The sequence below is a fragment of the Anas platyrhynchos genome, chromosome 4 (assembly GCF_047663525.1).
Source record: "Anas platyrhynchos isolate ZD024472 breed Pekin duck chromosome 4, IASCAAS_PekinDuck_T2T, whole genome shotgun sequence".
Classification (NCBI taxonomy): domain Eukaryota; kingdom Metazoa; phylum Chordata; class Aves; order Anseriformes; family Anatidae; genus Anas; species Anas platyrhynchos.
In genome coordinates, this window is record NC_092590.1 from 60,589,953 (window position 1) to 60,615,288 (window position 25,336).

A 25,336-nucleotide genomic window follows, 5' to 3' on the forward strand; every position below is an offset into this window, starting at 1 on the left:
CACGTGGGGCCTGGCCAAATGTCCTTAAGTCCTTTGCGTCAGGACGACAATAATTGCATTGGGACTCTGAATTTTCTGCACCAGGCTCATGGAAAATGATTTGGACTGAACTTGTCATACTTCTACAGAGCAAATTTCACAAGCTGACCAGCAGTTAGACATTTTAAAAAGAGGAACACTTCTGTAGATACGTAAATGATGTATTAATTGAAAAACAGGATAAACATCGACGTTGTTGCTGTTCGCTTGAATACGACTAGCTGCAAAGAAATTGCTTGTTAAAACAGGATGAAAGGGCAAGTGAAAGAGAAGTTAGATTGTAATATAAGGTGGAACAAATTAATAAACTTTTCCCAGATCCCAGCAGATGAAAGGCACAACGCTACCCATATTTCCTAACTTTCCTCAAGATAGCTGGAGGAACCAGCTGCAAAGAGATAATATTGACATGCAATTTTTAAAAGCTATGACTGCTGAAATGCTTAAATTTTCTTCTTGCTGTGAAAATAATCACATACAGGTACTAAGCCAGTCTAACCTACTGCTTTGCCATTCTAACTAAGAAAAGGATATTTTTGTTTTGTTTTCTAATTTAACACATTTCTATTGGTAGTTGTTGTTTTCTATCAGTTTACCTATAAGCTGACAGTGAAAAGTTGTACAAAAGCATCATTTTATCAAAATTTCTCATCACAAGCTCAGTATTTCAAAGTCCAGGACATTAAGACACCCAGATCATAACTTTTAAGATTAAACCCATTTTGTTCAGGGCAGCTTGGATAAAGATCAAGGTATCTGAAGGCAGAAATACAAAACAACACTGAAAGTCCCACCACAGTTTTGCTCTGAATAGCACAAAATTGTTCTTAACTTGAAAACTGAGCCAGTTGTCAGAAAGTGCACATGTATTTGAAAGCTTAAACACTCACCTATTGGATTTTTTCCTCCCAAAATAAGGAAACAGATTGTCCTTATCACCCTTACCTGTACATTAAATAAAGAATAAACCATTTTTTCAGATCATGCTGTTTGATTTACAAATCTATTACCCCTCTAAGGTAGTACTGCTTGACAAAAATTGGTTTAGGAGTCTGAAACTTCTGAATGTGCAAAATTGGCAAGTCGACCCCAACACCAGCCTCATGCACTGAGCTCATCACTTCAGGCAGAGCCCAAACTCCAGATGGCTCCTCAAAGCCAGGCACGCAGTGAAAGCAGTATGAGTGGCAAAGGGATGATGGTCGGAGCAGATACACGGCCACACGGAGGTTAGCCCATGTCAGGCCCCTCAGAAATTATTTAATCAGCCTGGAACACTACTCAGAAATTTGTTACCACTCAGCTGCACAGCACAGAAAGAAGGCATTCGTTTGGAAAAAGGATAAACCATAGTCCTACTCGATCAAGTTGCCTCCTTTGTCAAAACAAGATTTAATATTTTTTCAGGATTTGTTAAAAAATGGTTTCGTATGGCATTCTGCTTTGTACTAAGGCAGGCTGCCAGACTGTAGCACCTGTACTTAATCACAATTCCTTTTCTCAATCTCTCAAAAAAATTCAACAGGATTATTAAAATGTTAAAAATCCTTCTTGAAAATACTTGCTTGCGAAAGCAAAACATAGAAACAATTTGTTAGAACCAAGATGAACACATTAAAAAAATAAATCATTTTCCTAACCTGATTTCTTTCATGATAAAAAAAAAATAATAATAATAATAATGTTCCTGAGTCTCTCTCACACATTTTTGACATCCCCCAATTATGTTCTTTGAGGCAGCAAATTCAGTCACCATGAATCGTCTACCCACCCTCTCCCAGGCTCTACAAAGACAAATTGCTGGCAGTGAGAGAGCCAAAATGGGATTTGAAGCACGCCTAGTTGAGAACAAACAGAAAAAGTACAACTATAGGAAAAAGACAGCATTTAAGATGTTATAGTAACAAAATACTGGGGATGACAGGTGACAGGGGATGCTAACATGCTAACAGATGAACCATTTATGTTTTGGGGGATTTTTATGTGTTGCACGGGACACATTTATGCAGGTAAAGAAATAGAGTTCATGCTGAATGGAACTGTGCAACTGTTAAAGCAGACAACCCCCTGGCAGAAAGCACGGTAGGTGTAGGTCTGTGCTTCCATCCCTAATACAGATGTTGAAATTATTCAAGTGGAACTATGAAGTTCTTGAGACCCTGATGATAGGGTCTGCATGGCTGGGTTTAACAAAGCCCCTCCTTCTTTAAGGATGGCCAGTGGATCGATTGCAGCTTATTGTAGAAGTTTTAATGCATTGACACAGCAACACACGAATGAATGCAGCTGCCATCGTTTATATGATGAAGGCCTCACGCCAAGTGACTCATGAGAAGCTACACTAGAAAGCAAGTGAGGGAGGAAGGTGGGGAAGGAGCTGAAATGACACAAGGTCCCACCATTCCCGTGGAACACAGCAGGGGGGATTCGTAGAGGCAGAAATTGGCAATTTCCCAGTGGACAAACCACCCACTGGAACAGAAATATTTTAGTTAAAAGCAGAGAAAACGTAATGTTTTAATGAACATAGATGAGAGGGCACTATGACAGCAAACACAATTAAAAGATGGAGAATGATAAGCAAAGGAACTTCTAAATTCAAGAGAAGATTCACAGGCAGCACCCTTATACAGATCCAAATCATGCGTCACCTTCAGATCCTGCAGATCATTAAGGGCACATCTCATTTCCATTCAATACACCTACAAGCAGCTTAAAAAACAAATTAACATTCCTTCCTCCCTGTAGCACAGCAGCACAAAGAGCAGAGAGATGGCAGACAACCTCTGCAGCCACAGTTCACCTCACTTTCATCACTGACTCATTTCTCCTAAATTATGCAGCAAGAGTTGCACCTTCTGAGAACTGCAAACTAATTAAGGATTTGGAAAAACAACAGAAGTGAGACTAAAATACAAAGGCAATAGCGAACGGAGAAGAATACAGCAAATTTTTAACCATCCTTTTCCACACTAGAACAAGAGATGCTGAACCTGAAAGATGCCAAACTCAGAACACCATCACCTCTGTATTACAGAGGGTGCAGGCAGCTCATGATTTTTCTTCTACACAGAAGCAAGACTTCAACTTATTTTATCATACACAATCAATATTAAAACCAAAAATATTTTACAGTAAATAATGTGTACCTTCTCAAGCTTCTGGTCTCATGCTAAGCATGCGCTACCGGATATCAGAAAGAAATATTCTTTATCGGCACGCTAATTGAGCATATAAAGGTTTTTTGGTTTGTCTTTTAACCTTCCTCAGAAAGGCACACCACCAATCTAAACAGGGCACTGTGAGAGGTACACTACCCATCCCAACTTGGTAATCCTACCTGTCCCAGGCCTGTAACTTTGAAATGACGTATTCCAGGTAAACCTCCACTTGAATCCTTGCTTCTAGACAAATAATTTCATGGTATTCTCCTTTTAAACCTTGAACCTGGATTTTAACAAGATGTACTACTGACGCTACCTACATAGCTAATCGCCAAGGTTCAGATGAACACATTTTTAAATCTGTACTTATTAATCTAAAACGAGCACCATCCCACACCATTTCTTCCAATTATGCCAACGCTGAAGTTTAGCAAGTTATTGTCCTCTTCACCAAAACCTCAGAAGAGATCTAATTTCTTGTCTTCCAGAAAAGTCAGTTTAACATCCCAGCACTGAACTGCAAGGGTTTTAAAATAATTTTGAAAGGTAATCTGCCCATACTGCCCCTTTTTCAAACAGACAGGATTTCTGCCCATTTTGTGCCTTAAAAAATTGCATTTACCTTCGCAGATGTTTCAGAAAAGCATACATAATGTTTCTTTATGGTCAAAAGGATCTACTTATTCTCAAATCCATTTTTCTTGTTCTCTCCTCATCTCAACAATTACGTATGGCCCCTTTGCAGTCTAGCAATTTAACTAGTAGTTTTTCTACTAGTCTAATACAAAACCAGTAGTACTACAATGGTAAGTTTCTGCCATTCCAAGTTCCCTCACTGTTGTGCCCACTTCCCTTCTAAGTCTCAGAAACTTTGTTAAACCATCATGTGCTTGGAAGCTAAAGGAAAATGTATTTTCTAGTTATTCCTTGTAACCCTTCTAGAGTATCCTCTCAAAACAAAAACCAAACCAGCTTGCTGCATTTCCACACATTAACAAATAAATAGCGGGCAGTCTGCAAGTAAGAAAAGGATGAAAACAGATCAGGTGAACACTAGATGCAATAATAAAGCTACTGAAGTTAAACAAACACAGTTCATTTTTTTCTTATTTAATAAATAATATCAAAAAGTGAACCTTTTTTGTTACATTATTGGAAAAAAAAAAAAAAAACAGTTTCTTATCTAACTCCAGCAATTGTACAAGCCATAATGAAACAGATTTAGTTTGGAAAACCAGCTTTTTGGGTGCACATTCCATATCCCGTGTAAGTGGAGTCCAGCGTGCATGGCCTCACAACTAGTGATGACTTTTCCACTCCTGGGCTTGGTCTTCTTTTGTGTTGTTCTGGTTCCACGGATGACCTCACTGTTCATGCGCAAAAAAAACAACCAACCAAAAAAAAAAAACCAACATCCGAAACAAACATATTCCTTGGTTAACATTGAAAAGAGCCCACAAAAACGTGGCAAGGTTCAACACCTGATCAAGTCATAACTACTTTTATGATATATCATCGTACAGATGTTATGTTTGTCACATCAACAGTAACATGGCATTTTATCTTTAGCCTTGTAGAAAAAAAAATGAAGCCTGATATTATATGCACATATACACACACACAGTACACTTGACAAAAAAACACTTTTATGTGGTTTACATTTCACTTTTATTTAATCCTCAAAACTGCCCATATTGCAGGGTTTTTCTTGATGAAATATGGAACTGAGCAATTAATTCTACAAAATTATGGTATAAACTTGCTCATTTTCCTACCTTATTGCTAAGAAACTTTACAGGTGCACAGTTTGTAAAAATAACCCTTTTAAGACTGAATGTATACACATGCTACAGGATTTTTAAAAAAAGACATTAGCATAGCACCTCTGTATGGGGCAAATGCAGTGTTGAACACAGACAGAATGCTTACAAGGTCAGAACTGTTCGTTTATTTTACAGCTTCTAAAGGGAAGAAATTGTTCAGTCCTAAAAGGGTTAAGTAGAAACCCTAAGATACTTCTTTTCTAACAAAGCTGCCACTCAATCCCACAGTACAGTGCTTGAAAACAAAGTCAAAAGTCTGGCACAGGAAAGTATACACATTTGTTCAGTACTCATAAACACAGCTGCTTTTGAAAGAAAGTAAATAATATGGTTAATAATTGAAGAGCATCTAGTTTCAAGATGGACACCTCTATGGAGACTTTTAATCTACAAGTGGGTAGCTTACTTTCAATAGACTTTTGTTTCACTTGGCATTAATATTTTGTCTATGGGGAATTCACAGATTTATGCCTGGAGTTCACGTCTTTTCAGGTAACCATTCTGATCTTACAAGTCTGTGCAATGAAAAGAAGTACAGAATATCATTATTAACACAGTTGTGGGATGCCCTCAGGGCACATAATTAGGGAAAAACATCAGCAGCAGGTTATTAAAGACTATGCTAGTGTTGAATTCTGAAATGCAGTTCCAAACAAAAGAAAACAAGAAAAGGCAGAGCTAAATTTGAGCACTTAATTTGCTTTTGCATCCTACAGTTGGAACTATAACAACGTTCTGAACACAGACTCAATTTCTATGTATACAGAATTAACAGCAGACTTAACAGCTAGACTTGAACAGTTATAACTGTTTCATATCGAAACACTCTAAAAGTAGTTTTATCAAAATGCTGAGATATTGTTAATATCATGAAAATTGGTTAACAGCTCACAAGGCCAATAAATGTAACAATAACACCCCACAGGAAAAGGTTCAGGAAGATAACATATCTGAACAACTGGACATCTGAACAACAGTAAGGACTTGGAAGACCATTTCTGTACTACAAAATAACTACTGGCAACAACGGAGCCACAAGCCCGAGGGAAAAATGGGGTATAAAATAAGTCTTGTAAGCACAACTCAATAATCTGTTTTTAACCCACGAGGCTGTAGTGTGTAGAACAGCAGAAATTAGGCTAAGACATCAGGTTCTTTACAAGTCAAGGAGTATTATAATATATCTATTGGGCGAAATTATTGCAAATAAAGAAACTGAATATAAAAAAGTATTGCATTTATATGTAAAAATTTTTAAATAATGAGTATAAAAGCAGGTGTCAAGTTCTGAAAAGCTATCTAAAATATTCTCTGAAGGTTAAAAGGCTTGTTATGGTTTGCCTACTGTGTGTATATCATGATTTGTTCTTGAATAGCCTTCTAAATCCGATACATGTATTATTTATTTTCATTCTGATTAATGATGAAAATCTGTGGCTCTTGATTTAAGCAGTACTGTAAGATACTTATGTGCTTTGAACAAAAACGCTGAAATGATTCCTGTCACAAAACGATTAACATGAAGTTTTATAGCACATACACAAGTAAACAGATTTGCAAGTAAATGCCAGTAAACAGTTTAAAACAGAGATAAGGCCACAATGAATTCTGCCCTTGGTCACTGAACAGAGATGAGGTGAGGCAGTATTCACTAGTGCTAAGAACCAGCATTGTGACTATGTCATGGGAATAAGTTTCATAACACAGAAGAGCAAATATGAAGGCCTGTGGTAGAATACAAGCACATTTTAAAAGGACAGTGGCACTGATTTAAACTATTTAGCTAAACACGTTTTACAACGGATTTCTTCCTTTAACCACATCATTTTCACATGTACAACAGAGCACTGAAGCAAACGAGTAGAATGGAGCGTCAGAGTACACACACATGGTGCAGACAATGCTTTAAAATGGTGTGGGTGTTGGAACTGGAGTAAGTGGTCAGACATAAAAACTCTGTGAAAATGGTCAACAGGTAAGCTTGAAAGCAATGCACTGTAGGAAGCCACAGGTTCACATTTACACAGTAGTTGTGGCTCATGCTTCAGGGTACAGAAAAGGCTGAACACACCATAACATTTGTATTTTGGCTTTAAAGAGGAAGATCACACTATCAAAACTTGCCCTATGAGTCTATGCCTAGTTCTGTGACTACAAATGAACTACTGGAATATATTTTCAAATACAAATGAAACAGGCAGGTCTACAAGGAGGGATAAAACATGGCAAAGTCAAAATGAAAAACAAACACAACAACCAACAAAGTCAAAGTGCAAATGAGCCTTAAATTTATGATGGAGAGAAGACTTGATCGTTGCACAAGCTGTTGGCAGGGAAAGAGAAACCCACAGGAAACAAGGATGGGAGGAGTTGACATCTTCATAGTGCTTTTGCGATTTTCTATTTGCCCATTTCCAAGTAATAAAATTTACTTCTAGTTATTATGGGATGATCACTTCACAATGAAAGCACGTTCTTGATACAAGTGGTACACTGAAGTCTGGCCTAATTTACGGAACAGTATGATGAAAAACATGCTTTTTGCGATTCTCAGTGATGAAGGGCATCACCTACCAATCCCATTTGCAGTACACACTTCTCATGATATTTTAGTTACATGCCAACAAGACAGAAGACATGCTGCCAAATGAAGTTATCGGGAACATTCCACTTTTGAAATAAAACATTTAACTTACACTTAATACAAATTATGTACAAGATTAGAAAAACCTGAACAGATCCTGAAACATTTTCGGATGCAATGACTGTGAAAGGAGAGGGGGAGTAACCCAGTAACAACCCTTCAAAAACACCAACGTATGCCTGTGACATGAACAATCATTAACATGACTGCTTCAGATGCCACTAAAAAAACTCACGTAATGTTAGAACCTCAAGAATTATCACTATAAATACATATTTTAAAAAAGGAAAACAGAAATAACTATTAACAATGACTGAAAACAGAGCACTAAAGTTAACATACATTGCATGTATTGCAGGCAAGGCAGAGGCATTTTTTAAAGCTTTTGCACAGACTTCATATAATCTTAAAAAAAATATGCTGGCCTTTACAAGGTTCTACTTGCTGAAATAAAAACAATTTCAGTTCATAAAAAGTCACAAGACTTCAGTTTAAAAAAAGGAACAGTTCCAGCCACAGACCAAAAATATATATATTTTTTTAAAACTGGAAGAGTATGGTAATTAGATTATACAAGCATGGTCAGGCTTGGAACCTGAATATACTTCAGAGCAAAAGCTCAGAGGAAAAAAAATATAAACTATTTGGTAACAAAAGTGTACTATATGTTGTGATACAAAAAAGGTATGGTGAAAATGTACCTTTTATACTAAAGCTTATACAAGTTCCTTGGTCCATAAAAACTATGTTGTGTTCATGTTTTCTAGTTTGCTCAACATGTATCCCAGCCACATTTTTATTTCTTGCCCATTAAAAAAAAACAGCTGAAAAATAGATTTTCAATAAAGTTCTTATGTTTCGGATCTATTTTTTTTTATTGTGGCTTCTATATTAAGATCAGCACTTGCAGGTAACAAGGTTCAAAATAATATCACCTAAAATGGAAAGGTGTTTTCCCATGAAACCACAAAAATTGTTCAGTTCTCTTGAATGTAGCACTTAAAAGTCAGTTAAAGTCCAAACAAACAACGGTAGTTAGGAAACTACAGTTGCCGTAGATGATGTGACGTTGGTTGGATTTGTGCTGACATTCGTGTAACTTCCCTCGCTGTTTGCAGTTGTTTCACTGGAAGCCATGAGGCTAGAGTTGGCTCTGAGGATTGCTCCAGCAGCACTGCAGTGCGGTCGTGGCCCTGGTTCCGGTGTGTATGTGAAGGTAAGGCTGGTGGAGTAAATTATGCCATCGTTACGGACCAAAGTTACTGGAACTTGGACTGGTTGACGGACCCACCTCCATCCCTCTCGAAATGCAGAAATATCTGGAACAACGCATAGCATGCTCTCTGCACATCTGAAAAACAGGAGAGTCAAGTGGGTATAACACTTAATAAGTATACACGATGGAAATGTAGCCACTACAAAAGCAGCAGGAAATACAGTACCTGTACATGGTTTCAGCTTCCACATCCCCAAACCAGACACGTAAATTTGGAGTGAAGTTCTGTCCTGTAAGTTCCAACATTGCTACATCCCCGCCACCGTTCAACTGGATTGGGGGTGAGCAGAAAAGAAAAAGCCCACAAAAAACATTAACAAAGACAAGAAGACCCTCAAAAAAAAATTCACAGTATATACAAGAACTATAAACAATCCTGTTTCTATTAGCTGGATGAAACTGAAATAAACAGACCTACACAACTGAATTGTAAAGTAAACTCATCTAAAGAAATTCTGCCAAATAATTTGATATCCTGAAGGGATAATGACCACTTAAAATAAAAAAGTGAAAAAGGCTTTGAAAACAAAGAAAAAAGAATCTTTCTGAGAACATGCTAGGAAACCACATTTTTCAACAGTGGGTGGCTCATTTCTTAATAAGGTTTCAGTCTGCCTCCATTTGATGCATAAATAACTGTGTTAAGAGTCAAAATCAATTTCGAAATAAGCAAAAGTCTTAAGGATATCACCATCATAGTATTTTAAAAACTAAAATCCTTAATGTATAGAACAGTATTAATATTATTCCTGTGATGGATATGCTCAAGTATTCTGAAATGTAACTGAGAAAAATTATTGCAACACAAAGCAATTTTACCACTTATAAAGCTAGCATGAATGTTTTCCTACAGTAGCCTCCAAAGGTGCTATGAAGGTGAAATCAGTATGACAGGAATAATCTCACATGAAAGAGCTTATAAAAATAAGTAAATACATAAATCACTTACTTGAAGACTTTCTACAACAGGCACAGGTGTCACTGGAGCATGGACCGGTCCCATCCCCTCATAAAATGTGTACTCTGCTTTATCTGTGCTAATGATTGTCCAAGAAGCTCCATCATTAATCATTTCTTTATTTGGTTCTTTTGGGCATGGAGTGGCCTTAGAAAGAAAGTTTGAAAACTGATCTGTAAAACTGTTTGACAATCATAGAGCTAAAAAGCATCTCAGTCAGCAACAGTGTATATCAGTTCAATAACACGTTTTCCTGTTTCTCCTCTAACAAAATGCACTAGGGGAAATCGTCACATACAGTTCAACAAACCTAGCAGAAAAGCAAACTTCTGAGAACATTTTAATTCTCACCTATAATATAGCCACATCTCCAACCTTCTTCAGTTGGATTTATTTAATAGATTTCATTTTAGTTCAGCTTCTCAAGTTTTAACATTATTCAATAGCCATTAACAAAACCTACAACAAATAAAGTGTGTATTTTAGTAGGACCTTGTGTTAATGACAAAGTGACCAAAACAGCCAGACTGACACGGAATACTTTTCATTTCATGAATGTTACCTGGCCAATTGCCAAGACTTTTTTTTTTTTTTTTTTTTTTAAAGTTGTTCACCCACAAAATGAAGGAAAAAATAAGCTTGTATTTCAGTGTTTGTGCAGAGACGTGGGAGAAGCTGCAATGACAACCTTGCAAATGGTTATGTCATGCTACTTTGTTATGGCAGCAGCAGCCTCTCCAAACAATGCTATTATCTAGCAACCAATAGTGCATAGGTTTAACACAGAAAAAAAGATGGACTGAGAAATTTTAAGTTTAATACCTAAATTCTGTTCACTTCCATAAAGCTTTAAGTGCATCTAGGTATATAACCATCGACTTTACTCTTCAGAACTGGTAGATAAACACCAACAGATTAGATAAACTAGCACAAATTGCCTAGTTCAGATGAACGGAAGTCAAGATCAAAGCTGAATTTGGGTGGACTCTTCATTCTGATACGATCAGGTTAAAAAACACTGAAAATAGCTTTCAAGAAAAGCCTGCAGCGAGGGTAGAAATACAGATCTTTCCCAGCTCAAGACTCAAATGATCTTTTTATTAGAAATATATGATGTTTCTAAATTACAAGCCCAACTTTGAAAGAGAAACTATTGTATACGGTTTTGACAAAGGACATTTTCCATGCAGGTAGACTACAACTCCTGATGGCAGGAATGGACTAACATGCTTCAACCCATAACAAATAAAACAAGGATATCAAAAATGAATGAGCCTGTACAGCATCCTTGACTTGTCCCTTCAGACCTGACTCAAAAACAGGAGAAAAATTCCACAGAATTTGTTGTGAGAACCCTGCTATGTTGAAGAATCATTTCAGGAACATGTTACTCCTCCTGTCACAGAAATCCTCAGAAGACTACTCCACAAGAGAAACATTTGTCTTTGTCATTTTCAAGTATGGCAATTTGAACCCTCAGGCTCTTTTTGTGTGTGTTTTCCCCTAAACTTTCCTTTCCTAAACTTTCATCTCCTAAACTTTCCTAACTTTTTCAACAGGTGGCACCAGAAGGTTGAAATGCTTTAAAGCTATGCTTAGTACCTCACGAATTGTCTGGTTTCACATGGAGACAGGATGGGAAACACAGAACTGTGCAACATTAATAAAAGAGAGAATTCTCCAAGGACTGGTAAACACAAGTCAAAAGGAATCAAAGAGATGGACTAAACATCTACAAAATGATTCTGAAAGGCAGAGTCAGGGATGTAGCCCTTAATCCTTTTTTTTTGTAGGTTCATGCTGAACTGCTAGCTTTCTATAGCCCTTCTGCTTTAAGCCTTTAGTTTCTCTATACTGATGACAGCTGTCACCCTAAAGTGTGTTTGTTTTTTTCCCCACAGTGACCACAGACTGGCTAAACTCTTGCTATAAGAACTACATTCAGCAGTCAATATTCAGCAGGTGAAAGATGCCACACATGCCTTTTTCACTGGTCTTGGTCTTCTGGTCCAAAGGAAGACAGAGATAAAACAGGATAAAATAGTCTCTCCTGCCACGGGCAGAAAGAGTTTATCTTCTGTCTTGATTTCAGTTACCAAAGAGTGGTAACAGCCTGATGTGCAAGTTAAGAGATGTTGTAAAACAAATAAAAAAAGCAGGTACCTACTCCTCTAAAAAAATCGCAAGAGTGGGTTGTCCTTTTACCTCAGCTCTACTCTCATGGAAAATTTAGAACTCTTATCAGACTGGGCTCTGCAAGTGTTGCATAAACTGTAGAGTGTTAGGATGTCCCTGCAGTCCCCTGGGCATTTCCAGGATATTGAAGTAAGGCAGCTGTCACAGAAGCTGTTGTTGCTTCTTCATTCAGCCCTTCCCTCAGGGTAGTTTGAGAAAGATCAAACAGCAAGGCTGATTCCAAGTCACCGCAATTCCTGTTTCGTTGCTTTCTCTTCTTCCTGACAAAGACCCACTCTGCTTTATGAGAAAGTACTTTAATAGATATATTATCTCTGCTATCCACTGGGGGAAGAACCAACAGATGTGGCCTCTTGTGAATGTTTCCTGAAAATATGAACAAAGCACCTCATATTCTTTCCACTGGTCACATAGGGTAGAATTCAATTGAGCCTTTACCAATCTTTCTGGTCCCTTCCCTTAAATTGAGGGAAATCTTTAAAAAGTTCACTTGTTCACTTTCCACTTTCCTGCTTCTACCTTTCTTACTCTGGATGCCAGAGCTCTTCTCCGAAGAAATTCCTGAGTCTTGTGGCGATCTTCCTGAGGCACAACATTATCTCTTAACTCCCCCCTTTGCTATTTGAGCTGCCCTGGATTTTTAAAGAGAGTATGTTGCAATACTCAGATGGGCTTAAACTTGATGGCAGTCTTGTTATTCTAATGGGAATTGCCACGCTGAAAGTCTGCTAAAAGCATGCTAACATACATGAGACTAAACCCAGTTTGTTAGCATATTATACGAGCTGTCAGAAAAATTGCACACTTTTTTTTTTTTTTTCCTTTTTACAGCTATTCCTTGGGGTTTGTTCCTGTTAAAGTAGCTCATTAGGTATATATTTTTTCCACCTGCTGGAGAAACATTATTGAAGACAGAGATGGCTACATTCCTTAGGGACAAATCAAATTTCTATGGCTTTACAAATTACCACGATCAACTGCCTTAACTGTCTATGTGTTTATGCTCTTAGCCAAGAGCAAGACAGTGCAACACTGCTAAGTATATCATGAGATATGACTGTGATGAACTCTATTATGTCCTATTTGCTGTAAGCTAGAAGTGGGCAGACAAATAAATGGTGCAACTCCACTACCACGTCAACTTGTTAAGTCACAGTATTCTAACTATGTCTCCATTTCTTCCACTGAAGAAAAACAGAAATTCATTGTCTAGACAGGCATGGAAGAGGTTATAGGGAAAGAAAAAAAACATTTTGGAAAGAGAAAGATAAAACGTGGTGCTTTCCATCCTCTGTCTTTTCAAAACAAAATATTAGATTCATTCAAAACCAACTGCAAAACTGGCATTCATACATATTTTGGGAATATTTGGGAAAAGTCTGCAACCATGCTTCTCATCTATTCAAACAGGTTTAAAAAACTCACTTGAAACTGGATTATTCTCTCCTGGGAAAGGCACAAATACATTCTCTCAGTGTCTTTAAGGTAAAACGCACACTTATGGAGCTGCGATACTGGATCATCTGCATCCAATAACGCTGTTTGTTTATCTACTTTTCGAATTATCTGTGAATGAAATTGTACATATATGTTTAGGACAATCTCTGTATGTCATTACTTTGACAATTACATACGTACTATTAGTAAAAGAAGTGAACGTCTGTATTTTTCAAGTTTCCATGCTGCCTGTTTTAATACCAACATCAGATTCATAATTCCTAATGCTTTTGCAGGATACAGTATTGCAGTGACACTCAGTACTACTGCTTCAATGTGTTGCATGCATATATATTTTACATTTTTCCCCACTCTTACAGCAAAAAGCAGTGCAGGCTTGAGCAAAATCTACTTTTGCTCCATTTCTTGATATAAAAGAACAATAGGTCAGGTATTAACAGTTTGCAGAAGCACATGCTTCCACCATCAATAGCATCAATAACATTATGGCAGACTGGCTAATGAACCAAAACAGCTGAAAATAAGGATTTACTTTAAAAGTATTGAGATGTCCTTAAGTACAGTTTTGGAAACACAACTATCATAGTATATCTTAACAGCTGGTCATTAAATATCACTGAAAGGAAACTGCAAAAAACATTCATTCTGTGTAAAAATATATGCTAATTTAATTGAGAGCTGTTACATCTATAAAAATTAATGTTATTCCCTTACAGACAGTGGAAACGTATAGCTCAGAATTTTAACTCAACTTCTAGAAGAAAAGTCTAATACTTCATGTCATGCAACATCAGCAGAAGCAGCAGCCATAGTGCTTGGAAATTTCTAAACCAACAATTAGAAAGCCAGCCATGTCCTCTGGGATTTCTAATGGTAATAAATGGCATTATTAGCAACACAATTTTCAAGGTTAACTTGTTTCTTCAAGGTTCCTCACATCCACTTACGCAATGTCTGCAAGTTACCTTGAAATTGCATCACCTTCAAATGACTCTGGTAAGACAATATTTGTAATGCTTTCAATAGCAAACATAACAGAAACCTTCAGCCTGATTTGTTTTAATCTGCAAATCTATTTCTACCTACAAATAATGTTTTTGGATTCATAAATGATGGCATCTTTTAGGAAGGAAGAAAACATTAACAGGATGCCCACAAATAAAATGAGATCCCTCTTACTGACTTTCACGTGCTGAACTAGACCAGTAGTAAACAAGTCTGGATTTTTGTGTCAAATAACATGATTTTTTTTTTTTTTTTTTTGAGACATATTTATATTACGATTTTATAGCATTTAATACAAGCAGTCTTATTTTTTAGCTGAGTTTGATATTAGGACAAAATTTCTCATTATAGTCAGAGTAAGATCCCACTGGGAAGGGGGGAAAAAACCTGCCTGCAGAGAAGGTTGGTTTTATATTGGAATATTTTAAAAAAACCATTTCTAATTAAAAGTGGAATTAGCAAAATCTTGTATGAAATTCATAACTGTCTGACAAACCACAATTTCACAGAAGATCTCATAGGAAGCATGGTTATTATTAGTCAAAAATTCCACTTGGGATGGCATTAGGTGCAGAAAATAGGAGAAAAAAATGCAATTCTATTTAAATTTATTTATAAACAACATTACTGTGTATCCATCAATAAAAGATTTCTTGGTTCTCAAATCTTAAGTTCTTAGAACTAATTTTCTATCTGTGACAAATGGTTGAAAGTTTCTCATTTCTTTTAATCATTCTAGTTGTAGTTCCAATGTTACATATTTAATACAGCATTAGTAAATGACCAAAATGTTTTTGCAAGATGCTGGTATAATGATGTAGCCTTAGAAGTACATATTCGGTTTTGGTTTGCTTTTAGTTTCAAATCAGTAGAGTATTTTAAAATCTGCGCTGAACTCAACAAATGCATCGTCCTACAGGTTATGAAGTCTTTACTCATCTATTCGATATTGAAAGTATTTTCCTAGACTGTGACCTACATTACTGTTTTTAAAATAGACTTGTATTTTCTTAAGGACAGCTTGCAGATTAACCTACTTCGGTAGGTTTGAATTTTGAATTCAAATTCCCTGCGCTTAATTTACAAGCTGTTCTTTACTTATAGAATTAATATACAGATATAAAGATAAAAATATGCTTTTATTAAAATGAATGCCATTTTCCATATAAAACACATATTACTAAAAGGAAAGATATAAAGCCAGAATTGTAAACAATGCAAAACCAACTATGCAATTACCCTAACTAACCATCTACAAATTAATTATAGCACTGGAGAAATTGAACTGTACCAGTCTTGGGAGTGCCATGCCAGTAACTGAGCATACAAGTTTGACAGTCTGCCCATAATGAATGTAGCCGTCTCTCACTGTGAATTCTTCTCCTTCTGATTCATCATCATCCACTGCATGAAACAGGAAGTTCCACATTATTTGTTTTAATAAATGTTTTTCTTGATAAGAGGAAAATTTAATATCACACTATTACATCAAATACACGCTCAGTAACAAAACAAATCTGAGCTGGGGCAATTAATAAGGAAGAAAAATGCAGGACTTTTTTTTGTGGGGATGGAGGGAGGGAAGTTAAAAATATATTATTAAAATATTATTAAAAATATTCCTTTATTTTTACTTACAGAGGTGAATGTAAAATGCTCCCCACTGTTGTGAACTGGCATGGAAATTACCGCCTTCTACGTGCAAATATCTGGTGCTAACTGTTTGGGATCGAAGTCTATTAAATAGTGCCACTTTTGTCCCTGATGCAATACATACTGCAAGGAATACATACAGACTTCAGATTATAAAATTACTTTGCTAGTACAAAGAAAAGTAAGAAAAAGTCACAAATACAATAAATAACTAATAAATAGTGGAAATCAAGAAATAACTCTCACATAGTAGTTAGATTACAAAATATTTGTGACAGACCAAAACTAGTCACAAAATTACAAGTGGGAAACACACAGGGGCTGTTCTCCAAAGGCATGCTAGTTCACAGAATTATGCCACTTGGCCAAATTGGCCAGTGCTTGCCAGATGATTTTTTTTCTTCTGTTCACAGCTTTCAAACAATTCATTATTTGAGCAGAAGCTCTAGCTTACCCTTGAGAAGTACTTAAATTACTTTCAGTGATCATCACATTTGAAGTATAAAAAAATCTATTCTTACAAATGACAATCAATTCAAAGGAAGACAGATACAAGTATATAAAATTGTAACCATGCAACCTGAAATTCTCAGATCTGAACTTACTTATCACTCAATAGGGAGAAAGGCAAAGTCTGCTCCCCTAAAAAAATTCAGCAACTATCATTTTGTCGTGAAAACAGGCACATTTCTTTTACTTGGTTCACATTTACTACTGAAGGATGCTTGGTTCATATTCACTGTCCATCAACACTATCTGTCTGAATACAAAGTCAACAGTGCATACTCTGAGCCCACGGGCGTGAACTGCACAGCACCAGACCGCCTTTAGTCATGTGGCAAGCTAGCGCCCCGAGATCCACATTCCATAGGTGAATGGGTTCCAGCCCAACACAGATGGAAGAGCCTTTTAAAGCACTAGTGAAGAGAGAGAGAAAAACAAACAAAAAAAAAACAACACGGCATCTCTTGAGGTGCTCCAGTGGAATGCAGGCAAAAAACTTTGGAGAAAAAGTAAAAATGCTCCCAATTGTACATTAGCACCAGAGATATCTTTAGTTAAAAATCATGGTAAGCAAGTAAATCTGGGTGAAATATCACCATACAGATTTCTTAACCAATTACTTAAAAGTGATCATGCAAAATATATTAAAAGTAAAAACAATATGAAATGGCATGAGACAGGAAGAAGGTGGCTGTGACGTGAAGAGGCGTAGTGTGGGTAATGTGTGTCACTCTACCACGATATGAAAGTTACCTCTTTGCTACTGGTCAAAATATCCTAAGCACCAGATCAAGGCAGCTTAAGGGATTCAACAGCTTAGGAAGCTGAGATAGAGCATTCTTTATGCGTTTGCTTACAAGGATTTCCTCCTTGGAATAAAGTTTTTGGGTGGACCTTTAATATTTACTAAGCAATTGTGACTGCATAAAACCCAACATTATAATCTATATTGGAACACTTCAAAATATATTCATGTACAGTTCTAAAGTAAATTAGAAAAAACATTCAAAATTTTGTTGTATTTTATGTTGTAGTCAAAATCTCAGAACACACAAAAAATGAGTAGGAGGCAAAATGAATTGCTACATAAAGAAAAGAACGGTGGAATACTTACAGTCTGCATTTTTCAGTGACTGTTTCTTTTTAGAAGGCTTGGAGATGACTTTGATTCGTTTACTGAGGAACACACCGATGTCATCGCTATTGCCATAGAACATTTTTACGGATAACATGAAGTGCTTTCTCTTGTCTGAATCTGATATGTATAACGTTTTGGCAGTGCAATAATTCTGTAGGTAAAAACATACTGTTGTTTCTTTTTCCAGATTAGCCCTGTTCAAGAAGCTATATGCATCATTGTGAACAAAACTGGAAACCAACATTATTTTCTAAAGCAGATCAGAAATTGCTTTCTCCATCTCTTCCCCCTACTGACAATGCTTGTTTTTTTTTCCTAATTCATATGGAACACTTCCATATGGACATTTTTTATGAACTACTGTTTAGATTTGTGAAATTTAGCACCTGACTTCAGTACTTTAATTTCTTTCTAAATACCTTTACTAAGGCCAGAAAGCAGATGATGAGAGCCTATAGCTGGATCAAAGCCACATCTGAGTGGGTGAGAGCACTACTAAAAATTACGTTCAGGTAGAGCTATAAAGGCAGTACAGCAGACATGCACAAGAAGCTGCTTGGGCAAAAAAAAAATGCATTGAAACAAGCTTTTCTTGAAAAGATCAGAGAGGATTGGGTTTTGAAGCAAATGGAAAGTTACTAATAGCTACACGCCTGAACTAGGTGACAGCAGGAGCTTAAAAATCTCAAGAAGAACTTTTATTATCCTTCATTTTAAGAACTGAGTACTCAGAAACCACACAAAACAGTGTCTATCTCGGCATAACAAACACATTTCTGAGAAATTATACTACAAACTTTAAAGCTGCAACATCTTCAGTGGAATTCTGTGAAATCATGTATTTAAGCTACAATGTACACATGGTATGTATTTTGCAAAACCTCCTTGAGTTAGTAACTGCTCATGGAAGCAACTAGCCAGATTTCAGACCAGTTTAAAGAATCTGTTCAGACCCAAATCATCCATCTAATTGTGGTGACCTAGTCACTGGCTTCCATGGCAGCAAAATAAAGAGTAGCAGTTCCCTGACCCTGAATCAACAACCTACAAATGAAAAGTTAGTACCTTGCTATGATCCCATAAATCAAGTCCACTGACTGGATTGTCCTATATTTTTGAGGTATTTTTTAAACCACTTATGCAATATCTGCTGCAGTGTAATGAGAGTTACAATAAACCACTGCACTCCTTGAAAGATGCACCATGGAGTTAACATCTTTTGTGGTAATCTGAATGTTTTATGACACTTCTACCTTTCCTTCCAAGTTCAGCTGCTGCATTTCTTGGTCGCTGTTTCCTATCCCAATGAAGGCGCAGGGTTGTGACTCTTGCTCAGTACAACCATCCCGTTCCATTTGCTCTTTTTTTTTCTTCCATCCACTGCCCATAAGATACACACATGGAGGGGGACAAAAGAACCTGAAAATGAAAAATGAATTGTAACATTACACCCAATTTTTAAGAAAAAAAAAACAAACAACAAACATTGAGACACAAACTGACATAGGCCCAAAGCTTTCTCAATCAATTTACACTTTGCATTACAGTTTATACACACATGCCCTTCATTTGCATTGAAGATTTCCTAAAATGCAAATCAAAAAAAAGAGAAAAAGGAAAATTAGCATTAGATGTACTGTCACCAAGCATCTTTCCAGTTCAATGACAGCTAACAGTATCTCTATAAAATGAAAACACTTTTAACCTTTACAAAGGAGAAATGTTCTTAAAGAAAGTAGAAAGGCCTTAAAAGTGATGACAGTGTTTTGCTTTTGTAGATGATTAACATGATTAAGACACACAGGACTGTTCCAGAAACTAATTTAATGAACAATTGGTGATTACAATTCCTAAACATCTTGGGTTTCATCATTAGCAAAGGAGGGAGTTTATTTTATCCAAGCATAAATCTCTTTTAGGTGATATTACATCTTCATCAGTAATCATAAAAAAACAAGATTTACTCTTTAGCAGCACTGACTGAAGTCAGTCTAAATGCTATTTAAAGCATTAAGTTCAAAAATAATTGCACTGTTACAATACCATGTATTAGTCTTGAAGTTTCTGCAAAATGTTAAAAGGCAAATCCTATTTGCTTTTGGGTTGAGTTTAGCCAACAGCTGCAGTGCTTTTATCATCACTTAGTTAAGATCAAAGTTGAAAAAGCAGCAGAACTACTAGCATATGCTAGCTATGGAGGAAGCTAAAGAGGCATGAAGGGGAAGGATGACTGAGAAAGTTTCTAATTATTCTAATTCAAATTGGAATATAGCACTTAATTTGGCACTTTTGAAATCCAAAGAGGACTCCTACTTTATTCCTGTAGGTAGGTACAATTTTTTGAAAATGTGGCCTGGAACAACCAAGTTCATGGACAATTTTTCTTAAATACTATGCTAACCTTAATTAGCGTAAGTCTGCTTTAGTATGAAATCAAGCTTAATATACTTCATCACTTCAACTATTCAGCACTATTAATGGCAATAAAATTATTTTAAGTAGTAGACTTCTAAATAGAAGAAATCAAAATCCTTCCTTACTAACAATATAATAAAAATGTAAATAGTAAGAACCCATACAACTAAACATAAAGATTTGTAACTATTTCAGTTAAGGCATACAATTAACTTACATTCCTTATTAGAGAAACAAACAACAACAACAAAAAGTACACATAAAAAGCCAGCTTTTAAAAGCTTATCTTGCCAAATAAATTCACAGTCACAAATTCTCACTTAAACGTCTCGCTCTTTTGCAAACACATCAAAACTGGTGATATACCAATATACCATACAGCTCAAATGTCTAGGAAAATCTTTCAAAGCACAACACACACTCTGCTTTGAAAAAAAGGACTGCCTACAAAAGGCAATTTGTAAAAGGTAGATTCATATAGGAGGCCGAAATATTTGCATGTTTGAAACACCCACGAAACTTATTTGTGGACCTGCTCATACAGTTTGCTTTTTTAATTCAAAGCCAACAGAACTAAATGATCTATTCCCTCCATTATGATAATCCACTTCAGCAGAGACATAGCATAACATTTTTTTGCTCCTTTTATTGCCTTCACTGTTTTGAAGGACAGAAATTTTGATGAATATGGAATTGGGAGCTAATGGAAAGCCACTTGTAGAAGTGAAGTGTTCAAAGTTAACAATGAACATTTTTCCTTATGCTTATTACATCAGTATTAACTATGCACATTTCATTTTTGGGAGGTAATTATGGGTCAGATGAAGACACGGATTTTTTTTTTTCTTCCAGTCAAACATTCAGAACATTAACACAACAGGTAGAAACTTGCCAATTTGCAAAGCAGATGTTTCCTGATGAATCGTCAACTTGAAAAACTATGCAATAAACTGCCTCAAAAAATATTTAACAGCTTCATAATAGTGACACAAGAGAATACTTCCACTAGCACAGCCTTTAATGAAAAAGCTGAAATTTATAGTTATCCGACATTAGAACGCATTAGTCAAACTTTACTGCTCTAAGCAGAGAAGTTCTGAATTTTGAAGAATTTGACTTCAAATAGAAAGAGCAAGCAGTAATAAATAACTCTTCTGTGACAGCACACACACCATATATACCACCTTTAGGCTTATTATATGCCTTTTGCTTACTGTCTTTTGCTACCTGACATCTGTTCCAGCCTTCTTTGTGAAGATGCTGAATGATGCAGCAGGGAGTATTTAAGATCACCATGAGTATCTCAGACACTAATCCCTTTCCCTTCCTACTGCAAAGTTTTCTCCTCAAAACCAGTAATGCATTTCCTACTTTTCAATTGCATTTATTTCAAAAATCAGATCAGCGCAGATTACATGACCTCATTTCCCTCAAATGTTTCTCTACCTTAAAGGAAAGATGACCTTAAAATACCTTATGTTTGTAATGACAAATATGACAAATATGTCAGTATGTCATTACATCAACCATGTTCAATGATAATCGTTAAAGTCACAGAAAAGTATTAAAGTGCAAGGCATTTGCTTTCTGCAGAACAACCTAATTTATACTCCTCATATTCCCAGCTCTAGATGTGAATACAATAGGTGTTGTTAAAAATCTATTCTGAGGAGCACCTAATGGTTGTTGCAACTTCTGGCATTTTGTAGGAAAACACCCAAAAAACAAAGCAAGAAATAATGCCTTTAACATTACACCGAGAAAATTCTGTCTGCAGACATTTAGGATTATATTTAAAGAAATGTATCCATACACACAGACGTGTATGTGGGTGGAAAGGAAAGGAGGAAAAGAAGTAGTCCCAAGCTCTGTATTACAAACAGGTATAATACCATGAAGAAAACATCATGCATTTGCTTTTCTTCCTCGTGTAGTCTTTTTGTTTGTATTACTGGTCAAAACACCTGAAAAAAATCCCAAACTTTTTTCCTATCTATTCACATATCAGCTTTATTCTAACCCAAGTCCTTTACATGACTACAGCCGCTAGGTGGCAATAAAGACCTGTAAGAAAGAAGCTTTAACCCACTGATGAAGAGAAAACAAGCCACAACAATTACAGCTCTTTCTGAATTGAAACCGAGAAAAACTCTGGAAAACTTTGGATTACTGAACAAAGAAATAAACCTTTAACTTAGACCATTTTAAGTTAGGTTAAAACTACACAATGAGAGGAAAGAGTGGGTGACCATGATTTCAGCGGGGTTTCTTATGTGTCAGCCCTCAGATACAGACAAGGACACCACGGGGGCTTTTCACTTCTGCTTTAAAACCCCAGGAACCCACATATAGAAAAGGTTAACTACCAATTTTCTATGCAGAAGTGTGAATAAAAGGCACAAGTATCCTCCTATTTCTAATTTTCGTAGAGTAGTAAAGAATGTGTCTGATACGTCTAAGCTAAGTGCTAGGAAGTGTTTCTCCTTAGCAAACCATGCCCCATGTAAATAGGAATGTAAACATTTATGAGAGGCTGGCTTTCATGTAACTGTGAAATGGAAAAAAACGAGAAAGCAAATTGCCTCCCCAGAATTAGTTAATTTAGGTAATTTCCAGTGTTACTGATGGGGAAAACGGCAGGACAATGCTTGGTGGAACAAATGAAACTGCTCCTCCTTCAGCAACCTTTGACTTACAGGGCCGACCTCTTTTTTCTTTAACCACAAGCTAAAGTAAGACTGAGTGGGAGGCAAAAATTATTCTGAAGTATTAATCTGACCTATAGCAAAAAGAAAATGAGAGGTGCTGGGGGAAAAGGCAGCTGCCTCTGGTTCTTCTGAGCTTGGTCAGGATTTTCAGTACAGAAGTAACAGTGGAAAACCACAGAGGACGTGATTTCCTCTCTGGATTTATGACATGTTCTCTTAATACCTCTTCTCTGTGCCACGGATGGACTGGTAATTCTTTGTTGCATGAGCAGTAGAACAAAAAAGGGCATTCCTCCACGAGGTTAACACCTAACAACTTGATCTGGAAACCACATGAGATCTGATCAGCTCTTTAAGCTCGTTCATTACTGGAAGTGCAGCAGCCAGGAACAGCTTCATCAGACAAAACCCACTCCACGCCTGTTAAAGCCTCATGGCAAGGTGCAGATTCAGTACCTCCTATTTGCTGATTTAAGGCAGGGTGACTGGCTGAACCAGGAAAACGTTTTGGGATACCAGGTTAAATATACAAAGTACCTTCAGCAACCTAACCCCACAACATGCAGTTGAGAACAGATTCCCTGTGCACACCTGGTTTCTCAAGCAGAGGCTGCCTTCTCTCTGATGCCCCCTCACGCATCTTCCAAGGATTTGTGACTGGTGTAACCAAAAAGGCACTTTTAGTCTCAGCTAACATTGGGACTGATGTTAGCCAGGAAAGATCAGAGAGAGGATCAATCTGCAAAAATCAGAAGGCCTCCACTATTTGCCTTCTTTCAGTATAATTTCATTTCAACCAAGGGAAGGGAAGGACGTAGCACTACCAACTATATTAAGGCTACGAGCTTAGAAACGCAGTACAGGAAACAGAAGCAAGCTGTTACTCATTGCTTCTGACACATCCAGCCCACCAGACTGGAAACCGAATGTTTTTTCACGGCAAGAGCACCAAGCTGAGGTGTCTGAGGGAGCTCCCCTTTATTCCAGACGACTTCAAGGGAAGAACAAGATAATTTCCAGTGGTTTCTGAGTCTTGACTGCAACAATCGAAAGAGGAATAGAGGAGTCTTTGACAGAACCTGCAATATTGTTTTTAATCACAAGCGCCCAAGGAAAAGGCAATATTCCCTCCGCCCCTTCAGCCAACTAAAGCCAATCAATGCAGAGAAATATGGTACTTCGAGTAGAGAAGCTACCCTTACTGAACCTGCCAAGAGGGGAAGGGGCAGAAAGTAAAATCAGATCAGGTTATTACATTGCTACCTAGCTGTGATGCACTCGGTGCTCTTTTAAAACCACAGGGCTCTGTTCCCTAAGGTTTGATTTTTCATATATCCAAGTCATCTGCGCCTCTGTTCATCTTGTGGAAGTCAGTGCCTTAAGGAGGATTTAGAGGTGTCTACCATGTTTTCTTTAACTCCAGGGTGCCACTAGCAGGGAAGTTTTTCCTTTGTACCAGCTGGTCAGTTGGGTCAGGGCCGGAGGCTGGTAATTACCCATGCTGCTCTGAGCATGCAAACACCCGGCAGCCTTCTCTCCTTAGGAGCTGGATGGCCTGACAACATCCACTAAAGAACACAACAGAACATGAAATGAATGAAAAATAATGAGGGGCTGGAGTGCTGAGGATAAAGAAGTGGAGCCATGAGGTAAGCCCTAGAAAAGGCTACGCTCTCAGCAACGAACACAGCACAGTATTTGAGTAGGAATTACAGGAGGTCCTTCACCAACAGTGGTACAAGATGCAGCTTGAACATTCGCAGTGATAGTGTTGAAACTGGAACAGCGTGTAGCCCACAAGTACCAGCCTGGCCCTCAGCTGCTGACAAACATCATCTTGGTATCCAAAACACTCGAGTCCTTGCAAGTGTTGAATGTTCACACTGTTCAAACCGCGGCCCTTGTGCTAAGAAGGATCGGCCTCTGAAGAGAGAAAGCTCAGTGAATAGCAAGCATGGGCAGGAGGGAAGGGACACGACAAGCACAAGCTGTACACCCACACTCACTACGACTCAGCATCACCTGAGCCTCTGTCAGCTGAATGCCTTTGAAAGACGACGGCCAACCAGCAGGAAACATCAGGCAGAAAGTCTAATTCAGCTCAAGGCCAGCACCAGGCTTATATCCTCCCGACTTCTTCATTAAACTGAACAACTGGAATTCCAGAAAGAGCAAGGCTAATAAAAAATGTCCACTCAAAGAAAGAAGCCTCCCTTCATTAGCACACCATTATTTCGGGACGAGTATCAGGAATACTCAAACTAATGCAGAAAGTCTCCACCTATGTGGGAGCAACCTGGAGCTGTCCTGGGAGGACACTAAAACCAGACCATATCATGAGAGACCTGCTTTCAA

At 37.2% G+C, this 25,336-nt stretch overlaps 1 protein-coding gene across 4 annotated transcripts in view; it reads right to left on the reverse strand.

Moving 5' to 3' along the window:
• Positions 1-4,297: 4,297 nt before the first annotated feature.
• RBPJ (recombination signal binding protein for immunoglobulin kappa J region) overlaps positions 4,298-25,336 on the reverse strand; it is a 57,427-nt gene continuing 36,388 nt past the window's right edge. For all 4 annotated transcript variants that reach the window (XM_072037727.1, XM_027457295.3, XM_072037726.1 and 1 more), the window contains 8 exons: positions 19,112-19,277; positions 17,835-18,009; positions 16,202-16,339; positions 15,855-15,967; positions 13,526-13,666; positions 9,896-10,051; positions 9,113-9,216; positions 4,298-9,021 (listed from right to left, as the gene is read on the reverse strand). In XM_072037727.1, coding sequence (XP_071893828.1) covers positions 8,706-9,021; positions 9,113-9,216; positions 9,896-10,051; positions 13,526-13,666; positions 15,855-15,967; positions 16,202-16,339; positions 17,835-18,009; positions 19,112-19,277 — 1,309 coding nt within the window. In that variant the 3' untranslated portion in view covers positions 4,298-8,705. The remainder of the gene's footprint in view (positions 9,022-9,112; positions 9,217-9,895; positions 10,052-13,525; positions 13,667-15,854; positions 15,968-16,201; positions 16,340-17,834; positions 18,010-19,111; positions 19,278-25,336) is intronic.